General features: G+C 39.8%; 1 protein-coding gene across 1 annotated transcript; it reads left to right on the forward strand.

Annotated features, from left to right (window-relative positions):
* Nucleotides 1-5,995: 5,995 nt before the first annotated feature.
* On the forward strand, nucleotides 5,996-9,820 carry LOC308077238 (gamma-crystallin N-B; the record flags this gene model as incomplete). Its single annotated transcript, XM_080417858.1, has 5 exons — nucleotides 5,996-6,016; nucleotides 7,739-7,830; nucleotides 8,455-8,611; nucleotides 8,849-8,994; nucleotides 9,685-9,820. The coding sequence occupies 5 exons, from the start codon at nucleotides 5,996-5,998 to the stop codon at nucleotides 9,818-9,820; spliced, it is 552 nt and encodes a 183-aa protein (XP_080273984.1).
* Nucleotides 9,821-20,308: the final 10,488 nt, after the last annotated feature.

Here is a 20,308-nt window from a genome sequence, read left to right on the forward strand (position 1 = left end):
GCATAGAATATAATTAAATATTCTAATATTTTGATTCACCAGGAGCCTGGGTGGCTTGGTTCCAGGCTTAAAATAATCTTTGAAATTTTGAAATCTCTATGGGAAAAATAAATGGGGTTTCTATCTGGGGAACCACAAAATGGCCAGTGCTATGCCCTATTCTGTCTTTCACTTGACAACAAATGAGCCAAAGTATTTTTTACTGTGATGTGAATGTAGTTACATTGTTACTGTGATGTGAATAGTTACTCTGTTACTTTGATGTTAATACTGTGTTGCTGTCTGCTCACTGTGCTATGAATACTGTAGTTACTCTATTAGACGGCGACAGTGAGTTTCCGGAAGTAAACGTCCCGTTAATTTTCTCCATGGAGAATTGTATTATCAGCTATAATGTACAGTATTAATAACAATCTAATGTAGCGCTCGGGTGGCAAAGTGGTAAAGTGCCTGCCCGCCACCACCATGGAGTCTAGGGGTTCGTACCTACCACGGTGCACGGGGGGAGCCGGGCGGGGAGTATTGGGCGGTAGGAGTAGGAGTAGGACGAAGAGGCTCTACGTCCTCCCGGTGGGGGCTCCTCACTGGCAGGATACAACAGTGACAACGCAGAAATGTGTGTCGGGAGGAATTAATTGGCATAAATTGGGGAGAAAGTTGGGACAAAAAGCTCAAATCTAACGTAGACGGTAGACTTACCACCATCAACCTGGTTCTAAAACCATGCTATATGCTCCTGTAGAAGCCATACGTCTGTATGCAATCACTCTAGTTTGAAAAAGATGTGTAATTTGCGATGTCATGGAGAAAGACTACCCTCAATCCTAATGTGTAGCAGTGACATCTCTGATTGATGGAGAAGAATCAAATGTTTTCATGATTCACCAGGATCCTGGTTGGCTCAGCTTAAAACTCTTAATAGAAGGATTTTCTGAAACGTCTATGGAGAACAAATATAGATGGGAAATTATCCTCTGGAAACTACGCTGTTCTAAAAGTGTCCGGTCACTGTCCAGTCTGTTACTGAATGCATGGTCTCACGTAGCCACACAACTATTCCACAATGTCTGAATGCTATGTCTGGAACTACACCTCCTGAATGCTATATAGAGTCTGGACTTACACCTCCTGAATGCTACATTAAGTCTGGAACAACACCTCCTGAATGCTATATAGAGTCTGGAACTACACCTCCTGAATGCTATATAGAGTCTGGAACTACACCTCCTGAATGCTATATAGAGTCTGGAACTACACCTCCTGAATGCTATATAGAGTCTGGAACTACACCTCCTGAATGTTATATAGAGTCTGGAACTACACCTCCTGAATGCTATATAGAGTCTGGAACTACACCTCCTGAATGTTATATAGAGTGTGGAACTACACCTCCTGAATGCTATATAGAGTCTGGAACTACACCTCCTGAATGCTATATAGAGTCTGGAACTACACCTCCTGAATGTTATATAGAGTCTGGAACTACACCTCCTGAATGTTATATAGAGTGTGGAACTACACCTCCTGAATGCTATATAGAGTCTGGAACTACACCTCCTGAATGCTATATAGAGTCTGGAACTACACCTCCTGAATGTTATATAGAGTCTGGAACTACACCTCCTGAATGCTATATAGAGTCTGGAACTACACCTCCTGAATGTTATATAGAGTCTGGAGCTACACAAGCTGTCTGTTTGTCATTTCCGTTCACGAAAATATATTTTAAAATAATATAAATTTTTATTTTTGAATTTATATTTCTGATAAGCAGCAAGCTATTGGCTTTGATTACTGTCATTTGATTTATATCAGTCACTCACATGCGCTTTATCCCTGGATCATTTTCAGAGCTTTCGTTGCTCCAGAACGGAAATGACAAACAGATAACAGCTTCCGTTCTTGGCTTTCAGGAGGTGTAGTTCCAGACTCTATATCCAACACAACGCTACACAATGATAGTGTTGTCAAACAAGTCTATGAAGCTATCTATTAAATCTATGAAAAAGTTTAATCTTCAACACAATTGTATACAACATGTAGTGGGGGTCCCTGCTCTCTCTCAGCTAAGGGGTCCTTGACCTGAAAAATATTGCAGACCCCTGCTTTATAGCATTCAGAGATTAGTGGAATAGTTGTCTGGCTACACGAGATTAGTGTCTGGTTTACTACCCATTCCTGTCTGCTGTCACTGTACTCAGTTGAAATGAACTGTGTGTACAATATGAATGTTTTGTGTAGAATTTTCCTATTAATATATGAATGTGCTTGTTTTGTTTAATTGTTGTTGTTTTTTTGTCAAGAAAAATCAGACCTCTTTGTTTTCAAGATTTGACATGATGCCCTTGTCTTTACTGTCTGAAAAAAATAATAAAGAGATTTGTAAAAAATATATATATGAATGTGAAATAAATGTTTATAAATGCACAGGCTATGGAGGTTTTATTTTTAAATTATTGTTTAGAAGTTTTAATTATAGGTATTCTTTTTGTTTTCAATTTCAGTTTAGTTTTGATTCGTTTTTAAAATAGTTTTGCTTTTTTTGCTTTTTTTTGTGAGAATTAGCCCTTTTGCAGCTGGAAGCAGTACAGAGGCGCTTGTAAGGTGTAACCAAAAAGTGTTTTATTCACTGACACCAAATTTACAAAAGACATTACAGGAGCTCCAACACAGTTGACATGGGTGGTGTCTCATCCTACCTTTAACTGAATAGTCTTGTTACTGGCAGCATTTTATACTCAACTGGAGCAATTAGTCTGGACTTGGACTTCACCATGTTAAGGGGTAGATCAACAAATACATAAATATACAAATAAAGAAATACATATAACATTAACTCTCATAAAATATCTTAAAACTCCATGAACTACACAAATAATGATTCTCATACTACAACATTACACAATATCCCTAGCAAGTCCAAATACACATTACAACCCCCCCTCTGCCCTTCTGACTTGGTCCAGCCCAATTACACTGGCAAACAGAACAGCCCAACTTGGTACATGTTAAGCTTTCAATCATTACTTAGCATTATTACCCATATTGCACCTCTCACACATTTCACTTAGTCTCTATTGCACTCATTTATTACATATATTGCACTTGCCAGATTATAACTCAAATATATTTGTCCCCGTTATTTCGTTACTTTTCATTAATTAACTTTAATGAAGTTATTAAGACAGTCAGGCAGGTTGTCATGACTAATGTCAACCTGCAGAGAGCGACATTACACCATTAGCAACTGAAGGATAAACATGACACACACACACACACACACACACACACACACACACACACACACACACACACACACACACACACACACACACACACACACACACACACACACACACACACACACACACACACACACACACACACACACACACACACACACACACACACACACACACACGCACACACACACACAGACAGACAGACAGACAGACAGACAGACAGACAGACAGACAGACAGACAGACAGACAGACACAGACTCTCAGACAGACAGAGACACTATATGAACCTGTTTTGTCTTTTATTTTTCTTTAAAAACAATTGAAATAACAGATCTACAAGCTCACGTTGTGAGTGAGCTTGTAGATCTGTTATTTCAACTATTTGTCTGCTTATTATTTGCGACTTTGGGCTTGTTTTTCTGTAAAGTCTCTTGTAAATATTGGTTGTGCATGGGTTGTGTTTTTTTGGGCTTGTTTCTATGTAGTTGCTTATTTTGGGCGTGCTTCCTAATGTTGTTTAAACCAGTGGTTCACAAACATTTTCATGTTTGAGAACAATATATATTTTATGCTAGGACATGCCTCCATAGTGTGTTAAAGGAGTATTTCACCAAAAAAAAATACGTATTTTCTATCAATTACACACCCCATGAAACCTTGAATTCACAGAGAGTTTTTAGTTTTTGTCACATTCCTAAGCCAATAATTTGATGACCGGCGGAGACTCAGAGTCATCTACTGAGTCTCCTACTGACCGATGACCCGGTCATCAAAATATTGGCTTTTCATTTATTTATGAAATTATTAATACTAAATATTAGATGTTTTCTTTTTTCTTATTTACAAAAGAAATAGATTTTATTTGGGGAGAGGGGGAGATATTTACGTGGAACCCATAAAAATAGGTCTGCGACACGCCGCTTTGAAGACAGTGTCGTAGAATGCCCTGGAAGAACACAAAGACAAGCTAAAGATTGTGTTTTTACAGAGGCCGGCCCGACGGTAACGGTACAATCTTTGTCAAGTAGTACATGAATGACACCAATCACATCATCATGAATGGAATACGTTTATATATTAATTTAACCCATACAGAGTGCAGTGCCAGTGGGCATTCTAGTTACACTAAAAAAATAAAGCAATCATGTATTCCCCGTGAGTCACAGGCTGCCGTTCCTCCACGTTAATGAGAGATAGCCTGGCAAGGCAGTCATAATCTGAACGTTTATGGAGGGATTGATGAGTGAATGCATAAACATGAATGGATGAAGGGTGGTGTGTGCTGGGATGGTTATATCTCCGATCTCCCGGTGGCCCAAATAAATCCACAGCGTGAAGATCACCTGCGCTGGGCACAGGTTTGGAGCGTTGCGTTTCTGTCAGGTGTGCCCTAGAACCTTGGATTTATCCTGTTTATACTGCCTGTTCATTCTTGATTCTGTGCTCAGACCTCTAGCTGACCTCTGGCCCTCTAGTAGCCCTGGAATGACCTCTGCCCTTGTCCCTCTGCTCTCCCCTTTTGACCCTTGACCTCAGAATCGGAATGAACTTTAATTGTCACATCACAGGTTTAAAGGTGTAAAGAAGTGCGTGATTTTTTTTTCGACTGCTCAACCAACATGTAACCAGTCCAAACCAGTGATGGAAGAAGTAGGCCTACTCACATGTTTTAGTTAATAACAGTATCAATACTGCAATGTAGATATAGCCTATTCTGTTACAAGTAGAAGTCATATAATTGCAGTGGAGTAAAAGTACAATATTTTCCTCTTAGATGTAGTTGATGTTGGGTTGATGTTGGGTTGATGTAACAGTATTGAAATTTGTAAATACTGAAAAAAGTAAAAAATACCTCAAAATTGTATTGAAGTACAGTACTTGAGTTATTGACTGACTGTCCACACCGTTATTAAATCTGATATTTAGGACTGACTGTCCACACTGTTATTAAATGTGATCTTTAATTAGGACTGACTGTCCACACTGTTATTACATCTGATATTTAGGACTGATTGTCCACACTGTTATTACATTTGTTATTTAGGACTGATTGTCCACACTGTTAATAAATCTGATCATTAAGACCTACTGTCCACACTGATATTAAATCTGACACACACACACGCGCACGCACGCGCACGCACACACACACACACACACACACACACACACACACACACACACACACACACACACACACACACACACACACACACACACACACACACACACACACACACACACACACACACACACACACACACACACACACACACACACACACAGGTAGAGAAGCGCTTGGCGTGTGCAATATCTGACCCTGCAAAGCCCAGGCCAAGCACATTCTATTGTCACCTAGTTTGACACACGCACGCACACACACACACTATCATTATATTTTTCAATGTCTCTCTGCCACACTCCCTCCCCTCTCGCTCTTTCTCTCTTTTTCTCTCTCTCTGTCACCCCCCCACTCTCACACACACACACACACACATACACACTGCAGCATCAGCAGTAGTTGGGTCGAGGAGAGGGGTTTGAAGGGAAAGTGCTCACACAGCAGACCGTTTAAAGCCCCCTGCCTTTTGTTAGGTCTCGCAGGCTCCGCCCCATGGTGGGCCGCGCCCCTGCCCCCCCTCTCCCCCCACCCAGTATAAATTGGGAGGTCCAACTTTTTTACGTTTACACTGTTAAAGTTAGAGGAAGTTGTTGGTTTTGTGGGGAAGGATTTGGACCACATCCAGAAACAATGTCTCAGTACTCCGGAAAGGTGAGTGAGAGTGTTCCACAATATCCGAATGCTACATAGAGTCTAGTCATAGGAACTACACCACAAAGCTGTCATCTGTCATTTCCGTTCACGCAAATACAATTTCAAAATATCTTCAAAAAACGTATTTTTGAATTTTCTTGACTGCTAAGCAGCAAGCTATATACGCTTCGACCAAGTTGATTTACAGTTGGACAAATTTACGCGACCGTAAAGACAAAACGGGGAAGCGGGGAAGGGGGCGTGGCATCCGCTTAACATCCGAGTTAACAGTCTGGCTGGAGACACTATGAGTGCTGGGTCAGAATGCATTGTTTGGGACATGCACCCATTTTTATGGGTTGTTTCATAAAAAAGTATAATTTTTTTCAAAAGTAAAAAAAAAAAAGAAATGCAACTTTTTAAAAATGTTATTTATTTTATTTCACAAATTTTCCACAAATGAATAATGATAATGCAAAGGATTCATTACATTTAGAATAAATAAATGAATAAAATCTGACAAATAGTGAAAATAGGCGAACTTGTAGATCATCTATTTTCACTGCTTTTGAATTATCACTTCCTAACATATTTTTGTAAGTTTGGGACGCGGAGAGACAGATGGTCTGTGTACACACGTAAACGCATAAACGGGAGCACACTCCGCGATCAGTAGCCAGATCAGGACACGCTTCTGCGTTAAATTCTGCAGACGATTAAAAATGTTTCACCTGTCAGCGGGCTGCGGGGAGTGTCGGGCGGGAGGAGTAGGACGGAGGCTCTGCGTCCTCCCGGTGGGGGCTCCTCACTGGCAGGTGAGCCAGTAGGATACAACAGCAGTGACAACACACAAAAGTGTGTGGGGAGGAATCAATTGGCATAACGTCTAAAATTGGTTAGAAAAAAGGGTACTTTATTTTATTAAAGATAACTCCTAACAGTGCAAAACAAACATAAACAACCTGGTATTTATTAACGCTATTACTATCATTATTGTTGTTTCCAGCTCATTACAAAAAACAACGATGAAACTTGTGTGAATTACAGTGGTGACATCATCGTTTAAACCAGCGCTCTGTTTTAAAACAGGACTCCACTGAAACATATTTGTGAAAATATTCTCTTTTTTTTATCCGTTCACTAAAATCTCACTTTTATTGACCAAAAACGCCGTCCGTGTGTGGATGAGAGGCCCAACCGTATTTAACACAAATATCCATGCCAGTGTGGTCAGGACCTAAAAGTAGGGTTGTCTGACAAACAGCTGAAATTCAAATCAGGGACACCTGGTTGGGCGTCCCTAATTAAGAAAAAATAAGGGAAAATCTCACTGTATTATGTACAGTTTTTGTATATTATAATAACCACTTGAACCCCAGGAGACATATTCTGGGGGAAACCTTAGCCAAAGTCTACACAGCTTGTACATTTTTGGCCTAGAGATTTGGTGTACAGACAACTCAGGTCCAGTTTTCTAAGGCCAGAGGGTTAAGTGGTTAACCTGTATTATAGTATTATGTATATGAGCTCTTTGAACTTGTAAGATGTGTGTCATTGATTGATTCCCCAAACATAAGGAACAAAGTGTGTCCCTTATCAGTTCAATATGGGACACGTATTTTAGTGTTCAAATAAGGGACAATCTTGTATTTCGAGGGACAGTTGACAATGATACCTAAAATACAGACCAACTGACACATGACACTCACAACCTTCTTTCTTGCTTTCTTTCTTTTACAGATTACCTTCTATGAAGGAAAGTGCTTCACAGGAAGGAAGCTGGAGGTCAGAGGTGACTGTGATAACTTCCAGGACCGTGGCTTCATGAACAGGTGACACACCCCCCCACACACATACATACACGCGCGCGCGCGCACGCACACTCACACACACACACACACACACACACACACACACACACACACACACACACACACACACACACACACACACACACACACACACACACACACACACACACACACACACACTATAGTGACAGTACTATAGTGACATCATGAGACAACATGTGACCAAACGTTTGACGTGACAGAACCCCCCGTTGACGTAACTTTACAACGTCCCCTTAACCCAGCCCACACTGTAATGAGGAAGTGGCGTTCTCAAACCCAACACGTACAGAGGCTGTCGACTCCACTAAAAGTAAATCACTTACCCTACCTTGAACTGTCAGCTTGTAACTACGATATTCGATAGAAATTCATATTTTTTTATGCCAGATTTAGCTACTACGTCTGTGAACTTCCTGTGTAAACAGGTTAGGAATAATCCTTGATATAAGCTGATCTAAGGACAAGAGGAATTATAATGTGTTTTATCACGTCTACTGAACGGAATCCAGCCAATCAGAATCAAGGATTGGGACTAAACGTTTTATGTACATGTGTAGGCCTATATGTTTATATATATTTATGTATATATGTATATGTTTACAGGGTGAACTCTATCAGAGTCGAGAGTGGAGCATGGATCTGCTACGATCATCCAGACTTTAAGGGTCAGCAGTACATCCTGGAACACGGAGAATACCCAGAGTTCCAGCGCTGGAACTCCCACAACGACCACATGGGCTCCTGTAAGCCCATCCGCATGGTGAGGAGATCTGTTATTACATACAATAATAACAATACAACAACTACTACTACTAATAATAATAATAATAACTCCCACAACAACCACATTGTTTAGCATGCTGGGAACTGGAGTTATGGCTGTTTAAACCAAGTTTGGTGCGGATCGGAGCAACGGTGAGCCTCGCCGGTCCGCATGTTACGTTTGTGACGTTCGTCGTTAATGTTATGTTTTCTATGTTTTCTATGTGTCCACCAGCACGGAGAGCACTATCGCATCGAGCTGTTCGAGGCCTGTAACTTCAGTGGTCAGTGTGTGGACATCTGTGATGACTGTCCCTTCCTGCAGAGCCGTGGATTATCTAAGAACTGCATCAACTCTGTTAGAGTCTATGGAGACGGAGCGTAAGAACCACACACACACACTTTATTCATGTCCACATAAACAGAAGTACAAGAATGTACAAAGAACATAAACATTGCCAGTGCAGTCCGACAATAGAGTATGGAAGTCCTGATGTCTCTCCCGCTACCCCAGGGTATTTTTTCTATTGAAAATTCCATAGGGAAATCTTTAAAAAATAAATAATAATACCATGAGAAATTAATTTTCATTTTGATACTAAATAAAATAAAAACAGTGCAGGCCTAGTACGTTAGTTCCATTAATTGATCATTAAAATAAACATGCTTTGAAAATGCACGTGGCCCACCTATCTGATCACTTGACAGATTTTTTTTAAGGGAACATTATTTTCAGATCTGCAAGCTTGTAGATCTGCTATTTTCACTACTTCTTAACATCTTTTTTTTAATGGAAATTAGATTTTTAGAATTGTTTTTAATTGATGAAAAGTTGTGACTTTTTTGTTTAGACTTTTTTTTTCAAATCTTTTGAAATGTACATACATATCTTTTTTATGTAGGAAACAAAAAATCAAGGAAAAAAACAATTGGGATATTTACTTGCAACCCATAAAAATTAGTCCGCGACCCACACATGGGTCCCAGCCCACTGTTTGGGAAACAGTGCTCTAAGCTGTAATCAAAACAGAATGAACACCTCTCTCTCTCTCTCTCTCTCTCTCTCTCCAGCTGGGTGATGTATGAGGAGCCTAACTTCCGTGGTCGTATGTACATCGTTGAGAGGGGCAACTACTGCAGCCACAACGAGTGGCAGGCCCAGAACCCCAACATCCAGTCCATCCGCAGGGTCTGCAACTACTTCTAAACCCCGCCCCTGACCCCGCCCCCTAACACCAGCATGCAGTCCATCCGCAGGGTCGTCCACTACTTCTAAACCCCACCCCCCGCCAACACCTGACTCTGCCCCCTAACACCAGCATGCAGTCCATCCGAGGGGTCGTCAACTCTTTCTGAATCACCCCCTCCCCTACCCGAACAACTGAGCCAAAAAAAACCTGCCCCCCGTCCCCTGTCCCCTGAACGCCTGTCCCCACCCAGAGCAACTTCTTTGGAACACTCTGGAAATGTACAATAAAAAAAACAAAAACTAACAAAAGAAAAAATAATGTTTTTAATCAAAAACCTCCTGTGTCCGTGTGTGTTCTTTTATAAGAGTCAGATAATGAGGGCCGGGTGTGTCTGTTAATAATAATAACTAGAACGTACTGTTCCTGAAGAAACAGTTAGGGTTCGCTAAGAATGTTGATAGTATTAAGTGTTGATAGTGTTGTAAGTGTTAAAGATGTTAATGGTTTTAAGGTGCTAGTATTAGTAGTGTTAAAGGTGTTAAAGATGTTAAAGGTTTTAAAGGTTTTAAAGGTTTGAAGGTTTTATAGGTGTTAAAGGTGATTTAGTATTAGTAGTGTTAAAGATGTTGATAGTGTGTTTAGTAGTGTTAAATGTTTTTTTAGGGTGAAACAGTGGTTGCTAAGGTCTAATAGGCGTTTGCTAGGGTAAAACAGGAGGTTGCTAGGGTAGAACAGTGGTTGCTAGGGTCTAATAAGCAGTTGCTAAGCTACACTATAGCTAAATGGCATTTAGAGTTGGAGCGGAGTTTCTAGCTAAAAGTATGAAGGACTAGTTTAGGGGCCAAAAAACAGGCGAAATAACTAGAAAGAACTGTTCCTGAAGGAACAGTGTGGGCAGTAGTATTAAGTACAGTAGTATTAAAGTTGTACAATGCAAAATCACAAATAACGATTTTTAGCAACCTCTGCTGGTCACTACCGTCACTGCATACAATTTCCCTAGTCCTCGATTACCCAGAATTCCATTCGTTTTCACCGGAAGCCGGAAGCGTTTCAAAAAGCGATCTTTTAATTGTTTTATACTATCTACGGATCGTTTCTCTTAGCCAGTGGAGCATTAGTTACCATGAGCTGTGCTTTCTTTTTCTGTTCTTTTTCGATCTCCCAATCCTACATTATCTTAAAATCAGCGTGAGGTTCCTTTTTGTTAATAGCGCGGTAGTTCCTGGCCAAACAGGAAACCGTTGCGGTAGTTCCTGAGGACGTCGGCCACGACGTCATGACGTTGGCCAGGAACGTCATTTTCCCGGGAAAGTCCCCCCCGTACACGTTCAATAGAAAATATATAAATAAAAGGCTTCCGGGGGTGAAATTCACGGAGTGGGTGTTGTGAAACTTTTGCCACTCGCAAAAGATATACAATTTAACTTTAGTTTTGTTGAAAACGTTACCTAGTATTACTTTAAGTATTGATAGTGTTAAACGTATTTAAGTATTAGTAGAGTTAAGTTTTGAAGGAATCAAAATGCGATCCTAAATGACAGTGGTAGCTTACAGATTGTCTATGTTGATCGCTATTCGTCATGCAACAAAATATATAGGGCAGTTCCACAATCTGCAAATAATCCTTCAAGCCTTATTGCACTCCCCATACTGCTCTGGTTCATTTCAGAACATTGTCAGAGCCAGGCTTTCTACGCCAAATACAAGAATATAACAATTTGTTACAATAAATGGTCCTGGATCCTTTGACACTAGACGTAGGCTACTGACTGAATGCTGTAACCCTGCTGACACGGCAGATAATATCATAGGCATTTTGACCATAATCGTGACACTGCAGCATTACAGTGCAATGAGGTAGTGCAGGTCTTGTGTATGCCCAGGCGCTAACACATGGCAGCGAACACCCGGGATTCAAAATGTGTTCCTCGTCACTGTGGATGGATTCCATCACCCCAAACTGACTTATCATGCCCCGCACCAGGGCATCCGAGATTGTGTCATGCAAAAGGCATGACAAATTCTAAACATAGTCGATTGTGTGCTTTATTTTCAGAGGAAACGATTAAATATCAGACAGCTTCAGTCCATGAGGGACTTTCATCAGTGCAATTTGCAGTAAAATAAGCAATACGTTCTCATTGCCAAAACATTTAAATAATTAACATTTCTCTATGTAGCCTATTGGGTATTGGCCATCATTCCCATTTTCATTCTTCAATAGATCATTCTACTAATGATCAAATAAAACAGATAAGGCAGGTGAAGATCAACATTTACTAAAATATGTACCTGAAAACATTTGAGGTGAGAAACAGCTATTGCAGTAACACGCATGCTTCAGCAAGAATCAGCAGGAGCAGACAAGGGAGAAATAATTCTGTAGCTACAGCCAGAAGACAGTTTACTTAATTATCACAGAGATTGGAAATTGGGGTAAACAATTAACCTGACTGTACAAGCTAATCTAACAAAAGCTCATGAAATGAACACATCTCAGTTACTTTTTGCAGCTAATCTGCACAACATGTGAATTGTAAAAGCAACAATTTATTGATGATTTATTGTGAACTTAAAATGCTTGCAGCCTGTCTCAAGTCAAGTTGTTTGCAGCTGCCAAGTTAACGAGGTGGGAGGGCACTTGACATCTCTGCATTAGGTGAAAAGTTCAACTAAAACTGACTGATGGCAGCCAGCTCATTTAAATCATAATAAGTTGGGCTGGCCATAAAAATAAAAATAAAAATAAAAATAAAAATAAAAATAAAAATAAAAATAAAAATAAAAATAAAAATAAAAATAAAAATAAAAATAAAAATAAAAATAAAAATAAAAATAAAAATAAAAATAAAAATAAAAATAAAAATAAAAATAAAAATAAAAATAAAAATAAAAATAAAAATAAAAATAAAAATAAAAATAAAAATAAAAATAAAAATAAAAATAAAAATAAAAATAAAAATAAAAATAAAAATAAAAATAAAAATAAAAATAAAAATAAAAATAAAAATAAAAATAAAAATAAAAATAAAAATAAAATGTATTGTAGGCCTACAGTATGTCTTTTGGGAAAAGGGCCCTTTGAGGCCAAAGTGCAGGTGCTCAAGCAACAAAAGCACCCCCACCCCTCTGCATGTGCCTGAGGCCCTAAACCCACCTGTGTGACATTAGTTGCGTCAATGAGGGGGCAGAAACAGCGCTGGTCACGTGGTTCATGTAAACTTGAAATAGTGACAACCTTATCTCGTGCGCAACACAACCTCACCACTAGAGAGCGCTATAAGTATGAGCTATATTCTGTTTCTGCATAGGAGGATAGGTGATGGTAGTTTTTTAACTAATATCTCAAGACAACTTTTCAATTGAAAATTTCATATTTTCATTTGAAATGTATTATTGTAATCTTTTTTTTTTTTTAAATCAAATGGGTTTCAGGTTGGCAACAAACTAGATGAAAAATTGCCGATATACAAGCTTGTAGATCTGCCATTTTCTGTCTTATTTCATAAAATGTATGGCTTTTTAAAAAGTATTATTGTTTGGAATTGTTTGAAAAATGCATGTCCTATGTTATTTTGTTGGTAAAAAAGTAACTTATAGTTACAAGATTCTGCTCTCAAAAAGGTAATCTATTGATCATACACCCATGGGTGCTGTAGAAAAGGTCAAAGCACACTTATAGTTTTCTTAAACTTTTATGTTGTCATCAAGAGCCTGTATGTATTTATTGCATTATGTGGAGTGCCATTTCTGCTGTAGTCATGATGGAACCAAGAGGAGGGGTTGTTTACCAAAAAAAGGGAAATGTATGTGCAGGGTGATTGTATAAGTGCACGTGTTTTGCACACATGCAGGCAAAGAATGTGTATGTCTGTACACTGTAAGCCAAAATAGCAAATACGTATTTTTATTTGAACGTTCATTAGTAACCACTCACCAGTGAGAATCACAACATGACATGGGGGCACAAGTCAGGTAAATAATGATGAACACTTCATGTGTATATGACATGCAGTGTCAGTTTATTGAACTTCTGTTGGGCTTAAGGAATCCAGCTTATTTCATCACCTTCTGTGTGAAGTAGGCTAACTGAATGAACATTCCTTAACCAGTGAACTATTGAGTGTGAACCAATCACATAAAGTTATATAACATTCAGGAGGTGTCGTTCCAGACTCTACATTCAGGAGGTGTAGTTCCAGACTTTATATAACATTCAGGAGGTGTAGTTCCAGACTCTATATATAACATTCAGGAGGTGTAGTTCTAGACTCTATATAACATAACATTCAGTAGGTGCAGTTCCAGACTCTATATAACATTCAGGAGGCGTAGTTCCAGACTCTATAACATTCAGGGGGTGTAGTTCCAGACTTTATATAGCATTCAGGAGGTGTAGTTCCAGACTTTATATAACATTCAGGAGGTGTAGTTCCAGACTCTATATATAACATTCAGGAGGTGTAGTTCTAAACTCTATATAGCATTCAGTCAAGTTTATTCTAATTTCTCCAAAGTTGTCACTTATATACAGTCCATTGAAATGGTCACAATGTTTGTTATTCATTAAAATATGTTGGTTTGGTGTGATAACCAAGTAGGCCTATGTCTGAGTTTAATTCCTTCTACTGCTTTTAAAGTGTTAAACATTTAAACAACATATTTTACAGTCAAGTATTTAAGGGTCATCCTTTTTAAACATAATAACACATGAAGTTTAATCGTTTTTGTTAAGTTGAGAGTTCACGTTGTACAAGATCCAAGATGGCGGAATAAAAATACAATGCTGAGACAGACACGTCGTTGTGTTTATTAATATAACAGTTTACAACCTACCAAAGGGTAAAATAATACACTCACAGGTGTAATCAGTGGTGGACAAAGGACTGATCCCCAGTGCTTGAGTCAAAGTATAGACACTTTTGGCCAAATATTACTACAAATTTGTACTTGAGTTAAAGTTCTGGAGTACTTGTGCTTTAAAAAAAAGTAAGTATTCAAAGGTAGGCTACATGCTTTTAAAAATACTTTCAAAGGTTTTTTCCACAGGTTGAATTTAATTGCACAATAAAACTAACAATCTCATCGACAAACAAATTCATATAAATAGGCTAACTATGCAAGATGGAGGGGCTTGTGAGGGAGTCATAGAAAAATTAAAACACATATGAAACAGTATAAAACAGTGATTCTTAACCTGTGGCCCGGAGACCCACTGGTGGGCCGCGAAGATACTTCAGGTGGTGGGCCCCAAAATAATTGGCAAAACACTATGATTTTAATGAGAATATAACATTAATATAAAAAATAATTAATGTATAATGTAAATGGCATGGTATTTTTTCTTTAAAGCATAGGGAAATGAGTTTCATTGTTACACAAAAGAATAGGAATTTATAGTATACCACAGAACACAATCGATTGATTGATCATTAAAATAAACATGCCCATGCAGTCACAGCTGTGTGGGCCGAAACACTCTCGATATTTTCAAGTGGGCCCTGATCCAGAATAGGTTGAGAACCACTGGTATAAAACACAGAAGGACATTCTATGGGCCATCTAACAGTGCATTACAGCTGCTTATCAAATCACAAACAACTGGGGAAACTAGTTATTGTTCATTAAATACAACAGAAAATTGGACATGTTGCCATTGTTCCAGTCATGTCTTCAAATTATTTGTATTTTTCTCCCCAGTTGTTTAAGAAGGAAAAAGCAAACAGATTTTAAGATTTCATACACTTGGGCAGGGGGTCCCAAAGATTTTCAGCTCAAGACCCAACGGAGAAATGCGGTGTCTCCCCGGGACCTCAAACTTACAAAAATACATTGTGAACTTTCATAACATGTACATTTATAAACTAGTGGCAGTGGTGGCCTTCTACTTACAAATACACTGTGTTTCTAATGAGGAAGACATAATTCACAGGATATTGATATCTTTATATCCAGATTTGAATGAATTATGTTGATCTGTCTTCTTTTTTTTCCCTCCCTCAATTACTCTGTTGAGATATTTACTCTGCCAATTGGCAATGGTGGAATGTAATGCATACTTGCGCCTATGTCAATGTTTCAATACTTCATACTTCTTGTACTTTGCACTCCATTTACAATTATTTTCTACTTTTATTTTCAAATAAATATTCCTATTCAAGGCTGCCAATGTATTCTTTGTTTTTAAATATCTCTGCTGTCCGGCAGGAACCAGCTAACTCCAAAATGTTCATTTTTCAGGAAATGAAAAGTTATGAGGTTTTGTTCATCATTGATAAGAGCTGAATGGACCTCCAAGCTCAAAGGGGGGTGGAGGTCAAAAGGGGGTGGAGCCTGGACTTTTTTAAAACGTTTTTTAATAAGTTTGAGGATCCAATGGAGTTAGCTGGTTTTGTCAGAAGCGGTTTTTAATGCTTTTCATTGGTTCAATATTTGTTTTACCAACACACAGACAAGGGTGTTCAATGGCCCTGATTTATGGGGGAAAAAAATCAAAAGCGTCAAAATGGAGTTAGCTGGTTTCTGCCAGAGTCAGCCGGACAGCAACGATATGCTCTATTTATGGACCTTTACAGATCTGTAACTCTGAGATTGTACAAATGGAACCAAATGGACCCATCAGGATCCAAATCCATTTGTACACTCTCAGAGTTATGGGGGTCCTTGGCCCAGTCAATGCATACCATATTTGGGGTCCTTGACATTAAAAAAATTGAGAACCACTGGTTTAGAACAAGGCAGTGTATTGTTGCTATAGTGGCGTTATTTCAGTCGATTATCCTCTCTGAGGGATACAGTGAAGAGTTTACTTTCAGGAGAAGAGGAATAAAAGCATTACTAGTTGTAATTACACAGAAACCTACATCAAATCCAGATAAGAAATCCATAATTCAATACATAATTATGAATTACATCTCAGTGTATTTCAGTGCAAGCAGTATTGAAATCTTTCTGTCTGAGCAATGAAATGAAAACGGTTTGACTCAACGGCCATTGTAAACTATACATTATTTTAACCAAAATATTACACAAGAGCATGCATCATACCCATATGCAAGTGCAGAACGCACACTTTTAAGTTTAGAAATATCAACATCTATCCTGACAAAAACAATTACTGCTTCAGCTATTTATGTATCGCTATTTGTCGTACCAAGAACTATTTAGGGCTTAAATGGTGAAGAAAATGCCCTTTATTGAACCCTGGGGATATCACAAAAACAAGAATCAGACAGTACAGACAAAGTATCTCTTTTGGCAACAAGGTGTAAGATTAGTCACAAAACTATTATATTGTGGAGAGTTGGCTCTGGTGGAGTCCATCCACTGAGTTCTTGGTGTTAAACCGTCAGCCATCAATCCTGGACAGATTGAATAGTAGGAGTCGACAAAGGGTAAGCACAACTGTCAGTGATTAAAGGCTGCAGCATACTCCAACTGACCATGCGCTTTGTTCGGCTTCGGTAGGTCAATGAAAAAAAAGAAGTCATAAGAACAAGCTCACAAAGCGCTCACAAGCTCACGTGTTGTGATGCGTTATGTTGTGAGCTTGTAGATTTGCTATATTCAAAAGATCTTGAGAAAATGCGAAACCATTTTCAGAAGGGTATCCGCGGGCAAATGCATATTAATTTGAGGGTCCTTGACATGTAAATATTTTAAAACCTTTGCCTTAGACACAGACCTATAAGTCGAGCTGTGTCCATAGATAGACAGACAATTTGAGGGAGTTCCTGTGGAAGCACTTGAGCTCGCTCCAAAAAACCTTGAGAAGCCTCCATCCCATCTTTCCGTTCCTCTGCGGACCACTGACGGGTGGACAGGCGGCTTGACGCCATGTCGCGGCTCTCGCCTAGCATGCTTTCACACTCTAATCTCATATCAGTAGCCGTGAAGGAAAGGTGCCAAGGAGAGGAGGCTTTTTAAGGGAATTGGAACACACCCAAGTGCAGCGGGATGAGGCCATGACGATGCCGGGTCGCTCGGCCAACGGAAATGGAGGATTGTGTTCATGCCGTTGGCAGAGATGCTTAGTGGCCCAGTTCCAGCTGTTATGAGCCAGGGGGGGGGGGGGGGTCAGGGTTTTAGAGGGGAGTCAGATGATATGGGAGTAACGTCATCCAGTTAGCTGCCCTCAGCTCTCCTGTTCTTTGGCTGAAGAATCCTGGATTTTCTCTAATCCTTCTCCCTCGTTGCCTGATAGAGAGGGATGATGGATAGAATGACGGATCCACAGATAACAGGCATTGGGAAAGAAAGAAAGAAAGAAAGAAAGAAAGAAAGACAATTCCAAAAATGGTAACAAAAAATTAATAAAAAATAAAATGTATAAATATGTGGCAGAGGGATTAGATATGGTTTGTCCCAGGCTGTACAGTAGATAAGTGGTGTTCCCAAGCAACAATAAATAACTCTAATTGTCTCATGGGTTAATTGGTTGCAAAGTATTTAAGCATTTAAGAGGCATACAATTTAAATGAAATGTTTTGTAAATAATGATACGCCCATAATAGGGAAGCCAGGTTGAAAATGATTAAGTGTATTTACTGATCCCTCAGGGGAAATGATTTGACCCTCACAGGGGAGCAGTTATGTACACACTGGCTCCCCAAATCAGATTTGGGCCTATGCAGATTGGAATCAGATTGGTTAAAACATTTAAAAAGAAAGACAAGAAAGAAATAACAAAAACACTTGGAGGCAAATTTTTGCAAATCAGATTTGTACCACATTCTTAGGTGGTTCAAATCGTATTTCCAAACATGTGTCTCAGTTAGGACACTCTGACATCGAAGCCCGATTTATACTTCCTTGAATGATGGCGTCGTTAGCCCAAAAATAGCCCATGTACATGTAGGCATTTTTGCAGATGTCTGAATACACAAAGCTGATCTGATCACTTCGCAAGTAACTGTGTGGACAGTCAGCCCTAATGATCAGATAAAAAAAACTGATCAGATGTGCCTGCATTATGAATAAAGCCAATGTCTAACTCTAGACTTCGACATGAATCCTGGAGGTTATGAGGATCTTCTAGGCTGCTCTAGAGTCTGATATCATGTCTAGAGGGGCGGGTTCAAAATCTCCGGAGAAAAATTCCACCGGATCCTATTGGTTCACCGATCTGTCCGTCAGCTCAGCCCCGCCCCGCGCCCCTCCTCCTCCCCAATGTGCAGCATTGAGAGCCCTGACGTCACAACATATGGAGCGACGCCCACTGCACTCTGGTTGGTTGGAGAAATGAAACACTTCCTATTCCAGGGACATCAACAGGCTGGTCCAGGCTCTTATTTTTGAGCAAAACTAGAAAATGAAAGCCTGGAGATCGAGGCTAATGGGGATCAAACCAGAGACCCTCCTATTCCCAGGCCCTACCTACTGAGCCACTGCCTTCCCCATGAATGCCGGTACAAATCTATTAACTTCTAACCACTTTCAATCTGGCGTCCCTATTTTGGGCATGTCATTGTAGGCGAAAGTTTTCCTAATGTTTCAAAATAATCAGTGGCCTTGTAGTTAAGTGTCCGCCCTGAGATTGGGAGGTCAGTAGGGTTTGATTCCCTGCCCGGGTCATACCAAAGATTATAGACTATAAAATGGTATCCAATGCCTCCCTGCAACATACTAGTGTTGTGTCTGGAAGGTGTGCTTATACATCCTGGCTGGAGGGGTGTACTTGTACATCAACCCACTTCATGCTACAGAAACAGGAGATAGGCTCCTGCCCTTTACCGCCACATGGCTCCGGTCCGGAAGGCTATTTTCACTGCGGGACACTGTTGTATGACTGTAGTACGTCATTGATGAAGATTGCGTTTCTCTGTCAACCTCCTTTCTCACCTGACTTGTTGACGTTGAGCTGAGCCAGGCCCTGTGCCAGGTCGGCGGGCCCCTGTTCTCCGGGGTCGGCCGGGGGGAGGTCGTGGACGGCGTTCCTGCGTCCTGTCCGCCGCGAGACCATGAAGCCCTCATAGGTCGCCTCCACATCCGTCATCGCTGACACGTGTCACCATAGCAGGGCCTGGGGGACACAGCAACCCTGCGCGCGCGCGCGCACACACACACACACACACACACACACACACACACACACACACACACACACACACACACACACACACACACACACACACACACACACACACACACACACACGTATACGTATATTACTTACCTGGGTTTTTTTTTAAACAAAATGTTCACCCCCCAGCATAGGGACGCTAGGGATCATGTGGTTAATTTGGGAAAATGTACACATACGTTCTGGAATTGATTGACTTGATTGACACAAGTCATGACTTATTTGTAACTTTCTACACCGATCGTAATTCCAATCCTCGGTCAGTATTTCCCCGAGGTCTACAATCATTAGAAAAGTGAACATGAAAATGTTTTAAACCTCCAAATGTAACTAAAAACTATATACTGTATAGCTTGTTTGATTGATTGATTGAATACTTTATTTGCAGTTAGCAAAAAAAAGCACAGGAAAGTACAGTTCA

Source organism: Gymnoscopelus braueri (genome assembly GCF_963280865.1).
Source record: "Gymnoscopelus braueri genome assembly, chromosome: 21".
NCBI lineage: Eukaryota > Metazoa > Chordata > Actinopteri > Myctophiformes > Myctophidae > Gymnoscopelus > Gymnoscopelus braueri.